Source organism: Benincasa hispida, chromosome 9, assembly GCF_027475165.1.
Source record: "Benincasa hispida cultivar pf3 chromosome 9, pf3_genome.v1.1, whole genome shotgun sequence".
Taxonomy (NCBI): domain Eukaryota; kingdom Viridiplantae; phylum Streptophyta; class Magnoliopsida; order Cucurbitales; family Cucurbitaceae; genus Benincasa; species Benincasa hispida.
The window spans coordinates 78,353,925-78,372,986 of record NC_143486.1 but is presented as its reverse complement, the minus strand read 5'-3'; the positions used below and the strand labels follow the sequence as shown (position 1 = coordinate 78,372,986).

General features: G+C 31.2%; 1 protein-coding gene and 1 pseudogene across 2 annotated transcripts; both read right to left on the bottom strand.

Annotated features, from left to right (window-relative positions):
• Positions 1 to 4,332: 4,332 nt before the first annotated feature.
• LOC120085534 (putative calcium-binding protein CML29) lies at positions 4,333 to 5,159 on the bottom strand. Its single transcript, XM_039041554.2, has one exon. It carries the CDS (start codon positions 4,942 to 4,944, stop codon positions 4,471 to 4,473), a length of 474 nt encoding a protein of 157 aa, XP_038897482.1. The 5' UTR covers positions 4,945 to 5,159; the 3' UTR covers positions 4,333 to 4,470.
• An 11,371-nt stretch (positions 5,160 to 16,530) lies between these two features.
• LOC120085533 (cytochrome P450 81Q32 pseudogene) lies at positions 16,531 to 18,806 on the bottom strand (annotated as a pseudogene). Its single transcript, XR_016531906.1, has one exon. The product of XR_016531906.1 is annotated as a cytochrome P450 81Q32 pseudogene (transcript).
• Positions 18,807 to 19,062: the final 256 nt, after the last annotated feature.

Sequence of the window (19,062 nt, the reverse complement as noted above, 5' to 3'; positions counted from 1 at the left end):
GTATACGATAGAGTCGGGTAGTTTAACAATGTGAAGATAAATCTTATCGTTTACCTCGTTGTACTACATGATGGAGCTTTGGAACTTATACGATAGTAAAACGAGTTATCGTTTCCCTTATTGTTGTATATGATTGATTCAAGCGCTATACGATAGAAGCTATTGTTTACCTTTTTGTTGTACACGATGGATACTCAATGCTAAACGATGAAAGATGTATTCAGTCATTTAGCTAATCGTTGTATACGATGGAACCAAATCACTAAACGATAGATAGAGAGCTTTTCAACTTTGTCTCTTCGTATTCCTTTCTTGAGAAGGGGCAATATGTCTGATTTATACACTGTTTTCTATTTTTAAAGAATTAAAAAATTATATACTAAATGACCAATGAAATGAGGACACATAGTTTGATACATAAAGAAAGAATATTTATTTGTTATCATTCAATTGTAACATATATTTGGAATACTAAAGGAATAATCCTTCATGAATTACTTGTGACATGATATTCTTCTGTTGATGTACTCCTCCATGGTTGCTTATGTGATGTATTTTCTAACCTAGAGTATGTGAAATGCATGCACTCTAATTTAGATTAATTTGTATGATTCACTAGTTAATTTAGATTAATTCATATATAATTAGTATTTTGAAATAATTAGGTAATTATTTTATTTTTCGTGTAAGGTTATAGATATGTAATAATTATCTCGTTAATATTGAACAATTGTTCTTTAGAGTGTGTCCTTGACATCTCAAGAGAGATTAATCAGTATTTATTAATTAATATTTTAGAATTAATTAATTAATTTTTGAAATTATTTGAATGACATCTTTCTCTTGGAAAGAGTTTTCTACGTTTTTTTTTTTAAAAAAAAAAACTTTTTTAATATATTATTTCTATGGTATAATAGAAATTTAAATTTGCTAATTTGTTTTTGACAAACTTTTTAGGGAAAAAAAGATATAGAAAAATGGTAATCATATTGGAAATATTTTTTAAATATAATAAATTATCATTCTCTATTGGTAGATATTAATAAGTGTCAATCATTAATATTGGTAGATATTAATTTGTGTTGTGTCTATTAGAGTCTGTTTCATTTTTCTAGATTTGAAATTAGTCTTTTTTTTAAGTAAGAAAGAGTGCTAGAACCACACGTGCAATTGAAAAATGCTTGGAATATTTTCTTATGGCTTTGTTTGGGAAATTGTTATTTTTAAGCTAAAAAAATTTTCACCAAACAAAACTAATATCTTTTTTTAAAAATTACCTTTTTTAATTTTTTCTTACTTTTGAGATTTTAAATGGATGGCTAAATATTATTTTGTTCCTCATTCAATTTTTTTTCTTTTTTCATTTTTCTATTACAACTTTTTAAACTCAATTTCAAAAAAATAAATGGTTGAGATTTCCTGTAAGGATTTGAAAATTTTCTGGTAAAAAATGTTCTTATTTGAAATTTCTCATAAGAATTGAAAAATGCAGGGAAATTCACTCAATTCCAATTTTTACGAAAAAGAACTGTGAGTTTATTATTTATTTATTTATTTATTTTTTCAAATCAAAACTAACCATTGTAAATAAAAAGAACTAAAAACTTGTAAAAATCGTGACTCAAATACCATTTCAGTTAGTTTAGTTTACATAACAAATTTTATCTTGTAAGTCAGGTGGTATGTGTTATAAATACCATTGATCAGAACAAAAAAAAAAAAAGAGAGAATTATCGTATTTTCTAGTCAGATGGTATGTGTTATAAATACAAGTGAGAAAGAAAGTGAATCTTTCTATGGACGTAGGCTTATTAGTCGAACCACGTAACTTTGCGTGTTCCTTCTTCTCTTTATCTTCTTCTTTCAATCTTCATCTGTTTCACTGCAAATCAAGAAAACATAATCTTGTCATCAAATCACAACATTTTTAGTGTATCAAGTTGTATCGAGTCACGAATTTCTCTTATCGAGTACCATCAAGTCAAGAATTTTCCTTCTTCGAGTTGCTTCGAGTAAAGATTAATACTCGTCGGGTAGGATCGAGTAACGATTAACACTCGTCGAGTTCTATCGAAGAAGGAATAGAAATTCATCGAGGATAGAAGTAAAATTCCATCGAGTAACGAGCAGAAACTCATCGAATAACGAATATCTATACATCAAATTTAACAGAGCCTTCTTCAGTCATTTTTTTCACCAACTCCAGATTGATCTTGATTGATTGGGTCTAGACAAGATAGTATAACCCAACCAGACTAAAAAAAAGAACTATTCTTTTATTGTAATTTCTGTAAATATAAGTTTAAAATAACTTACTTGAACTCCGATCGGTGAAATTTGTAAAACCACATGTACAATTGAAAAATATTTGGAATATTTTCTTATGGCCTTGTTTTTTCTTGTCTTTATTTTGGGATTGTTCCTTAATCGTATGTTTTTGTTTCGTACATTATGAATATGCTGAAATTGACAAGTAAATTGAAATATAAGAACTAATATGAGCATAATTAAACAAAAATTTGTTTAATCTTTCGGTGAGATGGAGATGCGATGACACACCTCCTAACAACTACGAGGTCTTTGTTTAATCTCAATTTTTATTTTATTATAGTGTCTGTTTATTTGTTTGTTTGTTTTTTTTTTTTTGGTTCTATTTTTCTTAAAGAAACATTTAACAAATATTATGACTTGACTTTCATATGTTACGAAGCTTTTTGATCCTTCTAGATTAAGAATTGGGTTCTTCGGAAAAAGGAGAGAATCCTCGAAAAAGTTGTTGGAAAGGGTATATTATTATCCAAAATTAAATGTGAACTTTATAATCTCTTAAAAGAACAAATAATCAAATAGCAAAAATCAAATCTAATCACATAAAATAGGTAAAAAAAAAAGTGAAAATAAGCAGGGTACCTTTTGCACATTAGACGTTATTTTCAGTACTGTTACAGTATTCTGCAGAACATTAAAACAGAAAACATTAAACAACTAACAAAAGAAATATCAGAGTTTGGTAACTCAGTTCGGTGTAATACCACCTACGTCTAGGGACAGTATACCCAAAAAAGATAACCTCTCTAATATTAAATGATAAGCGGTTATAATGTAGTACTTATCTGTAGTTACTACTTGATTACAGTGACCCTCCGTAGAGTTTAATCACTCAACTTTTCATCTAGGCTCCCCCTTGATGTAAGACTCCCTCCTCGATGACTTAGGCCACCCCTAAATATTGATAGCAATGAAGAACTTCTTAGGCTCCGCCTAAGATCAAGACTCCCTCCCAATGAGACTTAAGCTCTCCTTAAACTGTGAGACTCCCTCTCACTTGATCTTTATCTCTCTCTCTCAAGTGAAGACCACTCCACTTGTTTAACTTAGACTCTCCCTAACCTCGAGAATCTCTTCTAAAAATCTATCGATGAAGCATACAAACACCTTGAAGTATGTCTACCGCCTTACAGCAATACAATCTTTGTCCTCTTCAAAGACCGACACAACACTTATGACAATATACTTCACAAGACAATGACACTCGATATTCTTTGTGAAAGCGGCCAACCCACAACAACAGATTTTGAGTCTTTAAATATGCACAACGGACGCACAGAAGGACAACCCTAGATATCAAAACGATTGAACATAGAAAAGGCAAAAGATCTTAAAAATACTGCAAAAATAATATTTTCCACATAAGAAAAATATTTTGTAGAATCATCATTTCCAGAAAAACAACCCTTTGACAGATAAATCGAATATAGGAACAGCCTGAGTAACAGATATATGTGAGAATTGAACAAAAATTGCCAACACACAAATTCTAACCAAAATTTCTCAATTTCAAAGAAGTCAAATTGAAATGTTCATCAAACCATTTATTATTCCCTAATTTATTTTTTCTGAAAACTTATTTTAAATGACAAAATTGCTAAAAATATTTACAAATAACATTAAAATATCACAATCTATATGTGATAGACCGTGATAGATAACGATAAACTACTCTCTGTTTCATGAGAGACACAAATACAGATAGACATAGATAGTAATCTATCGTTGTCTATCGCGATGTATCATAGATAGATTAGAATATTTTGTTATTATTTGTAAATATTTTAGTTCATTTTCTTATATTTGAAAAAAAACTCTATTTTTTATTTAGCTATAATTTGCGTTTAAGTTTTAACTAGAAGACTTTCTAATAATTCACCGTAAAGAAAAAGCTTACAAATCCTTAAAAAATAAAAATTCACTCCCACCGAGAAAAGGAAATAATAGAATTGAAATTAGTAAAGCCTTCAAATAAGACTCAATAAAATACATGGGATAGGTATGTGTTAGAAAAAAGTAGAATCGACAGAAATTTATTGGTACATATAAAAGTAAAACATAAAAGAAGGAAAGCACTGAAAATCAAATACATAATTAAAGAAAGACAAGGTAAAATAAAAGGGTAAATTTAAAGTAGAGTATTTAGTGAAGGGAATTAACAATAAGTTTGAAATCATGAAGAAACACAGCTCCATCCCCATCCCCATCCATAGAAGCCACAATAGCCATGCAATCCTCAAGTGAAACCTCCAACCCTAAATTCACAAACACATCATAAAGCTCCTCCCCACTTACAAGATCATCCCCATCTGCCTTTAGAGCCTCAAAAGCAATCTTCAAGTAGCTCCCCAACTCCCCAACCTCCATGTTCTTTGCATTCATCTCCAAAAACTCTCCGATGCTTAGCAACCCGTCTCTGTCCACGTCGCCTTCCTCCATCATCATGTTCACGTCTTGCTCGTTCATGTCGTACCCGAGTGAGCCCATGATTCCCCCAACCTCTGCTGACGATATCAACCCGTCGTTGTCTGCATCGAATGCTCGAAATGCTTCTATCAGATTGAAGATGTGGCTCAGAGTCTCGGTTTCGGCCGAGAGAGATCCGGCTTGAGCCATGGTTTGTGTATGTGTGCTAGGAATATATGAATTTATTGCAAGATACACTTAGGTATCCATATATATATATATATATTTAGGCAGGTCAAGACTCAAGAGTATTGTGTTGGGTGCATAAAGAATAATGTGAAAGGAGAAGAGAAAAGGAGGTTATGAAAATCTTATTCGGTTCAATTATTCAGCCACTTTAAGGAATGAGATTCCTCTCTAAATTATCTCATACTGTTCACATCTATTTATTCGTTAAAGTTAGCATATGATTCCCACGCAGAGCATAATGTAATTTTTCTTTTTTTCTGGTTTCTTTTATAGTTTACATTATAATTTGAACGGCTGCAATTTGATATGCTTCTATCCTAACCAAGGTTAGATTTTTGTTTCTTTTTCGAGATAATAGAGAGAGAATGTGAATTACTGATTTATGATGATCACTTGATTATTATAGTTCAATAGATAAGACAATACTTATTGCTAATATAATAATTTTTATTTTTTTTTATTATGTAATGGTAGAATTTAAAAGAAAAGTTTATCATTAACTTATTTAAGTATGAGTAACTTTTCAAATCTCAAATAAATAAATGAAAAAAAGTTAAAAGGGTTAGAAATTAGAGTTAAGATTCAATCGATTAACAAATATTTTTGTTAAATCTAAAGCATAACATAACATGCATGTAATTTATCAACGAACAAAAAGTTGGAACTTCAAATCTTTAATTCAAACGAATAAAAAATGTGATTTAACTTATGCGAACTTTTATATATACTAGTGAGAAATATGTACACTGTATATAAAATTTTGTAGTTTTAATTTAAAGTTACACATGAATTTTAAAGTAAAGAAGAAGAAATTAAATATTAGAAATAAAAAATTATTCAAAAGTATATTTAAAAGAAAAAATTGCATGGAACACACTCATGACTCATTCTTGCTAAAAGAAAGATATCCATTTTAAACGAACTTTTTCTTGAGTAATCGAGGCCCCAAGTTCATACTAATCTATGTTTGTCTTCAGTCCTCATTTTATAGTATATTTATTATAAGAAAAACATGTAGAAGAAGAATGGTCTTTTTTGAAATCTAAAAAGGAGTGAATGAATAGTATTAATATATATTTTTAATTTACAATATTGTATTATAATTTGGGAAGATGAAACATTAGGAAAGGAAACAAATGGAATATTTAAAAATTTTCTTTAAAAAATGGTCATTCAATTTTTCCTTTTTGAATTTTCACATTCTTATTAAAGTTGTTTTTCTTCCCAATCTTTCGTCAAAGCATTTATTGTTGGCCACTTTTCACTCTCTCTTTTATTTATTTAAATTATTATCAATGATTAATTGAATGCAATTCTTTGAATCTATCTTTTCATTTTGTCCTATTCTCTACTATTTGTTGCTTATCCTTTTCTATTCCACCACACAATTTAGTAATTAATTAAGAAAATCAATTGTACGTAAAAAGACATCGTTGCCATCAAACTAATCTTGAAAATGTTTATAATGTGATCACTATTATAAATATCATAAAAAATAAATTTCCATTAGATGTTCATGCTTAGTATCCAGTCCATTGACCATGTGTCATGCTCCCATTTTCTAAAATATTATCTATGTGTCTTGTAAATACACATTATTAGTGTCCAAGTAATCCACCTCTTACTTACCAAATTGTCTATAAATAATGGTCTTTGATGGGTTTTGAAAGACACACATTGGGCAAATTCCACAGAAATTGGAGGAAGTGAAAAAATTTGAGAATTTTCTCATTTCTCATTTTGTTAATTTATTTATATATATTATGTTTTATTTATTTTATTATTATATTTTATTACTATCCGTTCTCGTTGTGCTTCTCAAATTCACAACCTGTTATTAGTACGATCTGTCGTTTTCCCGCTAAAGGTAGGTTCTAAAGATATGTCGATTTTTTTCTCTTCGTTTTAATCAATAAATTTAATATTATTTTGCATATTCAATATCTATTAAATTTCTAACGTAAGTACAATATTTTAGATAGTGTTGTCATGAAAAATCTCACAAAATTAGAAATTTTCATCCTTGATATTAACAACAATAATTATTTGTCATAGGTACTTGATGTCGAAATTCACTTGGATCCTATGAACCTTAGGGAGACTATTACAGAAAGAAATATGATATCCAGTCATAACAAAGAAAAAGCTATGGTTTTTCTTCGTCATCATTTCCACGAGAGATTGAAAATAAAGTATCTTACAATAAAAGATTCTTGTATCTTGTGAAAAAAATTGAAAAAGAGGTATGATCATAAAAAAAATAGTTATTCTTGCTAAAGCTCGTTATAAGTGGATGCACTTGAGACTACAAGATTTCAAATTATTAAGTGATTACAACTCTCCATTATTTAAAATTAGTTCGAAACTGTTGTTATGTGGAGAGAAAATTACTGATGCTAATATGTTAGAGAAGACATTTTCTACATTTCATGTCTCGAATATGCTTCTGTAACAACAATATTGAGAAAAAGGTTTTAAACAGTATTCTAAATTAATTCCATGTCTTCTTATGTCCGAACAAAATAACGAGTTATTGATGAAAATTTATGAATCTCGACCAACTGGAACGATACCATTCCCTGAAGTGAATGCTGGGAATGTTAATAATCATAGTCAAGGTTGTGGTCGAGGTCATGACTGCATTAGAGGAAGAAATAATTATTATTTTCGTGGTGGTCGCTCTAATCATTCAAATTTCAAAAGAACCATGCAAAATGATGATCACAAAGGAAAAGCTTCACAAGATAAGAGTTTAAAGAGTGTTGAAAATAAATGCTTCCGATACAGAATGACTGGACATTGGTCACGTACCTATCATACGTCAAAACACTTAGTTGACCTCTACCAAGCCTCCCTGAAGGAAAAAGGAAAAAATGTGAAAGAAAATTTTGCATACCAGGATAATGATATATTTGACCCATCCCATATGATAAATTTGGATGTGATAGATTTCTTTGAATCTCTTAAAGAGAAGACTGGCGTAGTTGATAGAATATCAAGTGTTTCTTTTGATTTTGAGAATATCTAGACTTAATGTTGTTTTTGTTGTTGTTGTTTTTTAATTTTTATTTATTTATCTATCTTCAAGTATTTTTCTTTTAGTAACTTTGTTATATTTTTAACTGTTGTTTTTCTTATTGTAATTTTTTTCTTTTAATGAAGAAACCTGAATCATTTTCATATGTTGGGTGACTAAAAAATGAGTAAAGAAGATATATGTCTGGTAGACAGTACAACTACACATACAATACTTACAAGTAAAAAATATTTTTCCAAACTGACAATACCGGAAGGAAAAGTCAATACGATATTAGATTCTGCAAACCTGTACTTACAAGTAAAAAACATATTTTTCCAAACTGACAATGCTGGAAGAAAAAGTCAATATGATATTAGATTCTGCAAACCTGATCGAAGGTTTTGGAAAAGCAAATATTATTTTGCCTAGAGGAGCAAAATTTACATTTGACAATGCATTGTTTTCTAGTCAATCAAAGAGAAATCTTCTAAGTTTTAAAGATATATTTTGTAATGGTTATCATATTGAGACTGATAATAAGAATAATATGGAATATCTATATATCATGTCCACTATCCCAAATGAAAAATATATATTAGAAGAGTTGCCTGGTTTATCTTTTGGATTATATTATACTAATATACAAGTAATTTAAACATATGCAACAATGAGCTTGAAGTTCATGAATTCATACATATTTACAATTTAACATGATCGATTTGGTCATCCAGGATCTATAATGATGAGGAGAATTATTGAGAATTCAAATGGACATCCATTGAAGCGCTAGGAAGTTCTTCAATCTAATGAATTATCATATGGTGCTTGCTCTCAAGGAAAATTTATAAATAGACTATCACTAACTAAAGTTGGGACTGAATCACTTGCCTTTTTAGAATGAATTCATGGTGATATATGTGCACGTATTAACCCACAAAGTAGACCACTTAAATATTTTATGGTTTTAATAGATGCATCAAGTAGATGGTCACACGTGTGCTTATTATCAAGTTAAAATATTACATTTACAAGATTACTTGCTCAAATAACTAAGTTAAGAGCACAATTTCCTGATTATATAATTAAGATCATTCGTCTTGATAATGTTGATGAATTTACATCTCAAGCTTTTGATAATTATTGTATGTCAATTGAGATAAGTGTTAAACATCATGTAGCTCATGTGCATACACAAAATGGTTTAACAGAATCATTTGTAAAACGTTTGCAATTAAAATTGCAAGACCATTACTTATGATAGCTAAGCTTTCTTCATCTGTATGGGGACATGCTATTTTGCATGCAACGTCATTTGTATGCACTAGGTCAGTAGCTTATCATAAGTACTCGCCATTACAATTAACTTATAGTCATGAGCCAAATTTCCCATCTGAGAATTTTTGGATATGTAGTATATGTTCCAATTACTCCATCACAGCACACTAAGATGGGTCCTCAAAGGAGGTTAGGAATATATATTGGTTATGATTCCCATCAATTATTAAATACCTTGAACCCCTATAGGGTGATGTATTTATTACACGATTTGCTGATTGTCATTTTAATGGGACAATTTTTCCAACATTAGGTGGATGAACTAAGAAATTGGAAAAAGAAATTACATGTAATGCATCTTTATTGTCTCATTTAGATCTCAGTACAAATCATTGTGAACTTGAAGTTCAGAAAATAATCCATTTGTAAAATATAGCAAATCAATTATCAGATGCATTTATAGATGCAAAGAAAGCAACTAAGTCACATATACCAGTTGCAAATGTTCCACAAAAAATTGATATCCCAACACAACAAGTTTTCACTAATGAGTTTGGAACACGTCAGAAGCGTGGTAGACCAATAGGTTCCAAAGATAAAAATCCTCAAAAATGAAAAATAATTAATAGTGAAAAAGACTTGGTTGAGGATGTAAATACCCATGAAAAAAATCCTCGATATGACTAGTGAAGAAGGTGAAATACCTGAAGATAATAATGAGAATTCAATAAATTATGTCATGAGAGGAAAAAGATGGAATAAACTAATGTAATTATTGACAACATTTTTGCGTATAATGTTGCTCTTGATATTATATGTGAAAATGAGGATCCTGAACCAAAATCTGTTGAAGAATGTCAACATAGAAAAGTTTGGCTTCAGTGGAAAGAAGCAATCGAGGCAAAATTAAACTCACTTTCAAAACGTCAGATTTTTGGACCAATAGTTCGAATATCAAAAGGTGTTAAACCTGTGAGATAAAAATGGGTATTTGTGAGGAAATTAAATGAAAATAATGTGGTCACAAGATATAAAGCAAGACTAGTTGCACAAGGTTTTTCAGAAAGACTTGGTATTGATTTTGAGAAGACGTATTCTCTAGTGGTGGATACAATTACATTAAGATATTTAATTGGCTTGACTGTGTATAAAAGTCTGGATATGCATCTTATGGATGTAGTCACAACTTATTTATATGGATCTCTTGATAATGATATTTAGATAAGAAATCCAGAAGGATTTAAGGTACCTGAAACATATACATCAAATTTTCAGGAATGGTATTCAATAAAGTTACAAATATCACTATATGGATTGAAACAATCAAGACGAATGTGGTAAAATCGTTTGAGTAGATATTTATTGAAAGAAGAATATCAAAATAATCCATTATATTTGTGTGTTTTTATAAAGAAATCACAATCAGAATTTGCTATTATAATTGTATATGTTGGTGACTTGAATATATTTGGAACTTCTGAAGCGCTTTAAAAGGCAATAGAATATCTTAAGAAAGAATTTGAGATGAAAAATCTAAGAAAAACAAAATTTTTTCTTGATTTGTAAATTGAGCATTTAGTAGATGAAATATTTATTCATCAGTCAACTGATACACATAATTTTCTTAAAAGATTTTATATGGACAAAACACATCCATTAAATATTCCAATGGAAGTCTTCTCCTTTGTTTCACTCTTTCCGAAATCAACATATGTATGAATGTCCAGTTCCTATTGATCCAGAGACTATTGGTGCAATGCTCCCTAAACTTGGTTAGTGTATGATGCTAGTTTCATTTATTTGATGGTGCCTTAGTTCACACTTGTGCTCTCTATATTCTCTAAATCAATGGGCTAGATGTATAAAAGAAACCATAGAAGGCATACAACTATCAATATCAAGTCAATAATCATCAAAGTTTCAGAGAAATATATAATTGTTATTGATCTGATATTGATAGGTGTGTGCGCTTTGTGGTTTCTCTTATACATCTAGCCCATTGATTTGGCATGCATGTACACAGTAGGAAAGCAACATTGTGAGTAGCATTATGAATGCAGCAGCATGGTCTCCATAATTGCAAATATTTGATTTACTTGTGGGAAGTAAAATTCTTCTATTAGTTTCTGATAGCACTTGTCTCACAGGTGATTTGTTAAAACTCTTAAACTTGTCATCTGATGATAAAGTATTACCCATAACATATGGAGAATTATGGTTTCCTCTTGGAAAACATCGTTTGAAGGTAGGTGCTTAATTTGTGTTGTATAAATTTATATGTTCAAGGTATGGCTCTCTACTAGAAGTTAGGTTTAAGAGAATTTTGTTTTAGAACTTGATATTGTTCTTGTCTGTTGTGATGTGTATTTTCTTAACTCATATCTTAACTTCAATTTTACTTATTTGCAATAAACTTTTAGGAACTATTGACATGGATCTGATTACCACGGGAGTATCGACAAGCGAAAAGATGCGAAGGGAGAGTTTATTATCGGCAACTCGCAACATTATTATGGAGAAAATGTAGCTTGGAGGACCCTCCATGCACCTGGCCGAGGTCTGCTGCTAACTTTTACTGTGTGCAGTAACTTTACTTGTTAAGTTGAAGTTAAATTCTAAAACTTTCCAATTCTTCTGTAGTTGCTGGATGAGCTGAAGAAGAAGAATCCTGATAATGAAGTCCATCTCAACAATGTATATTACATCTCTTAATCTCTATGACCCTCCCATGTAGACAAATAAAATTGTGTTGCCCATACACGGAAGATTCTGTTGCCCTTGTAAAATCATAATCTTTGTATTACTTGTAATTTGTGTTTTCAAGGCCTGAATTATTGTACGCCTTTTAAATTATAATTCTATAGTAGAATTTGCGGATTAAATGTAATAGATTTACAATCCATACATGAATAATATGTCATAGCCATAGCACTCGATGATGATGTGTCATGTTATACTTTTTTACCGAAAAATAGATTTGGCAAGGGAACTTTAAAAAACGGACAATAATTGATCAAACAGATAGATTTGGGCTTCAATGTCGATTAAGAATAAAAAAAAAAAAGCTTTAATGTCGATTGCAACCGACAGGCTTTAATCACTAAAAACCTTGAATGTCGGTTGCAACCGACATTAAAGACCTTCAATATCGGTTGCAATCGACATTGAAAGCTGTGTTATTGGTGTTATTGAAGCCTTTTAAACTGGCTTTAATAACACTATCTTTAATGTCGATTGCCAACCGACATTAAAGCCCTTTAATGTCGGTTTAAAACTGACATTAAAGCCCAAATTTCTTCTAGTGCTTCTTCCCTCTCCTTCTTTTTTCTCCTTCTAGGTGGTAGACGATGGCGTAGGACAAATTGATGACTCGACATGAGGTGATATGAATGACTTGGGACAAATCGATGGCGCGGACGGCGTGGGGCGAATCAACGATGACATGTTGAGCAGATTCTATCGACAGCACGACGAGACAAGCAAATCCGGTCAACGACGACATGGAGAGAGATTCGTGGTGACCATGACTGAAAAATAAGAAGAGATGAAGATGGAGGGTTATGTATAAACTCCATACGAAGATGGACTTTATTTTTTTCCTATTTTTTTTTATATATATTGTGATATGTATGTACTTTTTTTTTTTTAGCTTTTGTAGGAAATTTGATATATATTGTGGTATTTGTATTTGTTTATTTGATAAAAACAAGTGTTTTTTTTATATATATACTTAGACATATTGTATTTTGATATATATACTATGGTGTCAATGAAATTTATGAAGTTTTATATACTGTAGTCTATTTCATATATTGGTTTATACTGTGATTTATGTCAAACATTGAGTCAATCTCTAATTTATAAATTATAGTATATTTCATATATTGGTTAGAATGTTTTTAAATACCTAATAAAATGTTCTAAGGTAAATTTAAAATAATCATGAATTCGTCGAAATGTTCTAAGGTACATTTAAAATAAACATTAATTTGTAAAAAAAAAAAACTCAATAAATTGATATGTACAAATAAACAATGGAATATATTACATGTATCAGTGAGCAAACAATGAAATATTTCACATAATAACAAAAATTAACATGAAAAACAAAATAGAAAATAAAATCATATAAAATGTCATTTTCTCTCTCTAAATGAAAATGGAAAAAAACATATCAAATGTATTTTATCTCTACAATCGAAAAAGGAAAAAAAATCATAATAAATACATTTTATCTCTCCATAATAAATGCATTATAATGAAAGCATTGAATTTATATACTGTGGTTTATTTTATATATTGGTTATAATATTTTCAAATTGCTAACAAAATATTTTGAGGTATATTTTAAATAATCATGAATCCACAAAAAAAAAACGTGAAACCAATGAAAATAGAAAAAAATTCATTAAACATATTTTCTCTCTCCAATTAAATTAAATAAAGGTAAAAAATCTCAACAAATAAATACATTTTCTGGCTTTGAAAATATGAAAAAAAAATCATATCAAATGAATCGTCTCTCCATAATAAATGCACACTCTATTTCCATCATTAAGAAAGTTTTGAAAATAAGAATATATATATAAAAATGGGGAATAAAAATAATAAAAATGGTAAATTTGTCCAAAAATAATATTAAAACTCTTTTTGATAAAAAAAATTTAAATTTAGTGATATTTTTTAAATATAGAACCTAAAGATGATTTTTTAGGTAAAAATCCATATCTTAAAAAACTTGTTTTGGCCCACACAATGACATCGCTTTTAATGCATATAATAATACTTATAATTAACATTTTAAACCTTATAAAATTAGTACGCGTTAAAACCTAAGTTGGAAAGTTGTGAACATAAATCAATCCTGAGCTATATGAACGTCAGCCATCAAAATATTTCGACTCAAGTTGTCATAAAAATTCAACTAATAATTATTCAAAATTAAATAAGGGTTACTGTTCAAACTCAAAAAAAAAAAAAAAAGTCCGACCTCAACGCTAGAATACTAAAAAATAGCGTTGTCAACAAAATATTCAATGCCTCAAAAAATAAAAATTAAAAAAAACCAAATTAAAGTGGAGCCTTGATTAGTTGGTAAGGAAGCATGCCCAAAATACTCTTCAACTTTATGTCAACAAGAGCGTAGCTCAATGACACAATGTTCATATTATTAACCTAGTGTTCATACTATTAATCTCGTGATCTGAGATTCAATTTCCCACCCCACACTTTAATTATAATACGTTTCAAAAAAAAAAAAAAAACTACATTTAAATTAGCAAATACTTGCAAGAATTCCATAGAAAGAAACAAAACTAATCTAAGAGCTAGAAGGTATGAATTTCACCATCATTTAACTTATTCAAGATCATCATTGTTATGAGGATCATTTTTCAATATAAATAAAATGAATCAAAATATTTAAAAATATGGTAAAATATTACTGTAATATTTTACTATATTTGTAAATATTTTTAAGTTGTTTTATCATTTAAAATAATTTTCTTTCTTTCTCCTTATTATTATATAAACAATAAAAAAAATGTAGTTTAACAATTAAAAAGGCGATGGTCATTTATTTTTGTAAATTAAGTTTATAACCATGACTTCCACTTTTAAATTTCTACGTATTACGTATTGTTATTCATTTTTTATCAATATGTTCAAAATCCAATTAAAGATAAAGAAAAATTGATTAGTATTTATTTATTTTTTTACCTAAAATTGAGTAATGATTGAAATGTTTTTTTTTTAAAATCCAAAGTGAAAATGATGTAGAGAAATTGAGCGAATGCAAACAGACTAAAGAAACCAATTATTAGCAAATAAAGATAAGATTAAAATATCATTTTGGTATCTATATTTTTAAAGTTTGTCTAATTTTAGTACCTATACTTTCCATAAATCTTAAATTTAGTTTATTGATTATTTTAAAAATACTTTTGTTATATATTATCATTTTTTATTATAGATTTTAAAAACACATTCATATATTATATTCCTTTTATGAATATTATTGTTATTATTTAATTAATTAAAATAAAAAGATAATGTTGATAGATTACATTTAAGATTTATCTAGAGTTCGTAAATTAAAATTGAAAATGTAACGACTAAAATCGAATAAATTTCAACCTCAAAATAAAACTCAAAAGATTTTAGGCCATAAATTTGATGGGCATTTATTAATTTCTAGAAAAATATCCAAACTTTAATCAAAATACCAAAACTTACCCAAAACTGTGCCAAAATCACAGTAACCAAACTTTTGTAACGTCAGACAGCACGCCTTCTACTTAAATTCCTCCAAAGCTCGAACTCAACATACCAATATTCTGGCGACCTGGCGGTGAAAACCCACGACGACGACAAATAGGGTTGGCGGACATACGGCTTCGGCTAGGCAAGCGACGTGAAGGCTAGAAAACCGATCTAACGGTCTTGAGGGCGTCAGCACGAGAGTGAGAAAAAGAGAATTGGCGGGGAGAATCAGATCTGGTGGCTATCAAGGGTGGTGGCATCATCGACTTGCCGTGGATGGATTTGGTGGCGAGGGAGTCTGAGCAGAAGCGGCCGGCAGAGATTGGTCTGACTTCACCTCGATGGCGGCATGATTGGGTCCCGATAGTAGTGGACGGCTGCGGCGCACAACAGCGAAGGCTGGCACGAACGACTCCGACGTTCCAAGCGGCAAGACGTGAACGACGCCGGTGGCTGCGTGGGTGAGATCGGCGAAGCTGCAATCGGACGGACCTGGTGTTGTCGGGTGCATGGGTTTATGCAAAACGAGGGAGTGTTGCCACGTGAATGGGAGAAGGAATGGGGTTTTTCCTTCCCTTAATAAATATAACCCACTAACTCTAATCTTTCACCAACAATAAATCACTTCCTTCCACAAAATCCTAAATCCCAAAATATTAAAATTCCAATTTCTTAAATTAACTTAAATCCAAATTTACAAATTTTACAAATTTTTTAGATACTTAATTTAATAAATTTTAAATGAACCAATTATCTTCTCCTAATTGATCTAAATTCTTAAATTAGAGAGGGTTAAAATATTAAAACTACAATTTTCCCTTTTCCCTTTCAAATTTCACAAAAATTCAAAAATTTTTATCCAAATAATTCAATTATCTCTTTTAATTAATTTAAAACTCTACTAAAAAAAATCCACATTAACCAATAAAACTTCTTCAAGTATAACAATTTGATTCTAAATTCCAAAGATTAAGGAAACTAAAACTCAACAATTTGAGATAACTAATTTAAATTTTCCTAAAAAATCGGGATGTTACAATAGATTTGACATGATAGTACACCTCAAAAGAGATTGAGCAACATCTAGGATGGTATTGTAAGGAAATGTACTCGAAATAAATACTAACATCTGAAAGAGCAAAAGGTCAAGTAAGGCTACATTACAATTGAGAAACACAACAACACGAACAAGCATCCTCATGGACATCAAGGTATGGGGCCACTGTCGTCAAGGATAACATGTGGATGGTCGATATTATTTGGGAAACTATTTGAACAAGTTTAAAAAAAGGTGGGTGAAAACTTAAAAATATTATTTTTGACAACTTCCCTATATACTTACATTACATGGCATAGTGGAGAATTGGGCGGGGCCTACACTTAGCTCGCAAAGGGCAGGCCTTTGGCATAGTCAACCCCGTTCCTTCGCTCATGTCTACCATTTCTTCCCCAATTCTTTCCCACTCAAAGCACTGAATCAACGACCCCAAAGCCAATCCCACTACTCTCATGGCCAGCCCTTCCCCAGGGCACCCCCTCCTACCCACCCCAAATGCCATGTACTTCAACCCAATTCCATCTCCCTCTTCCACCGCCGCCGCTCCCATGAATCTCTCTGGCTTGAACGCTGCCGCCTCCTCCCAATTTCTGGCGTCGTTGTGTATGGCCCACGCGTTCACCACTAACATCGTGCCGCGTGGGACATGGTACCCACCCACGAAACAATCAGCCGAGGACTCGTGAGGCACCAGTAACGGCCCCACCGGGTACATCCTCTGCGTCTCCTTAATCACCGCCTGCAGATACGGTAGCTTTTCCAGATCCGATTCTTCCATGTGTCGTTTTTCCCCTACGATGTCGTCGATTTCGGCTTTGGCTTTTGCCAGCACGTCCGGATGGTTCAGCAGTAGCGACATGGCCCATTCCATCGTCCCAACCGACGTGTCGGTTCCAGCCGATAACATAACCATCATTTGGCCGATGACGACTTCGTCGGTGTAGTATTCAGGATCTGATTCTTGAAGAGATAACATCACTTCGATCATTGTCGTCTTCTTCAATGGAGATTTGTTACTACTCATCATCATCTTCTCTTTCTCCTTTCTGTGTTCCTCTATTATATTCTGAATCAACTCATCTCTTTTCTTCCGTAGATTAATGTACCTCTTCTCGAATTTTCTGCTGATTCCAGTCCATTTCAGTATCGGGAAATAATCCACCAGATTAACCCCTGATAGTTTAAACGTTTCGGTAACGATTTCTTGGAATTTCCGAGATTCCTCTGTATGGGTTGTGTTATCGCCGAAGTAACGCTTTCCGCCGATCATTCTCATCATAACATTAAGCATGAATTCGAAGAGAACAGTTCTAACATTGACGATGGATTGATTTGAGGTTTTACAGAGGCGGAGTATTAGGGAATGGACTTCATCAGAGCGTACAGAGGAGAGAGCTTGGAGATTAGCGGAGGAGAGGAGATGAAGGGATGAGATTCGACGGAGATCGCGCCAGCGGTCGCCATAAGAGGCCCAAACGACGGTGGTGAAGTCGTATCCGAGATGCTTGCTGGCGAGAAATCGAGGGCGGTTGGCGAAAACGATGTCGTTTTGGGAGAAGCATTCGTGGGCAGCAGAAGGGGAAGAGACGAGGAGGACTGGACGAGATCCGAAGCGGAGAAGGAGAACGGAGCCGTATTGGTCGGAAATCTTGGCTAAAGTCCGGTGAAGAGGGGGCTTGAGGAGGTGGAAATGGCCGAGAAAGGGGAGGGCTGGGAAAGGGGAAGGTGGGCGGTTGTGGAACTTGGCGAGAAGATGATGAATTAAGAGGTGAAGGGCGTAGAAGCAGAGGAAATATAGAAGGATTGTTACCATTTTCTTTAGCGCCTGATTTCGGGAGGTTGAAGAAGGAAGCTTTGTGTGTGTCTAAAAGAAAATGTTTATTCATTTTCACCGATATAGTTTCAATTACATCAAATTAGACCCTGGATTTATTAAATATGTTACAATTTATCTATTCCGTTCAATTTTCAATCCCTCTTTCTTTTTCTAAACAAAGAAGGAAAAAAAAAAAAAAAAAACCAAAACTTTGAAAACTCATTAATTTCAGCCACATCAAATTTTGAACTTTTTTTTTTCTTCTAATTTTGTTATATCTTTGTATATTCTAACAAAAAATTTGTTCTAACATTATTTTTCTTTAAAATTCTATCAAATTTTTGTACTGTATATTTTACTATTTAAGTTTATAAATAAAAATGGATTTTTTCCTCTTTCACTTATCTTGCAATATACAAGAATTTGTATATTTAAAATTTAGATCCACCTCACCTCTGGGACTTGTGATAAACCATATCATTGATAAGAATCTATAATAATAGAGTCTATCATTAATAAATTTTATCTTACAATTAATTATTAGTCCTAAAAGTGTTATCTATAAAATGTCACTTCGATCTCTATATATCTTTCAATATCTTAAAAATTTTGTCATTTGTAGTTAAATTTCTTTTTTGAAAATTATCAAAT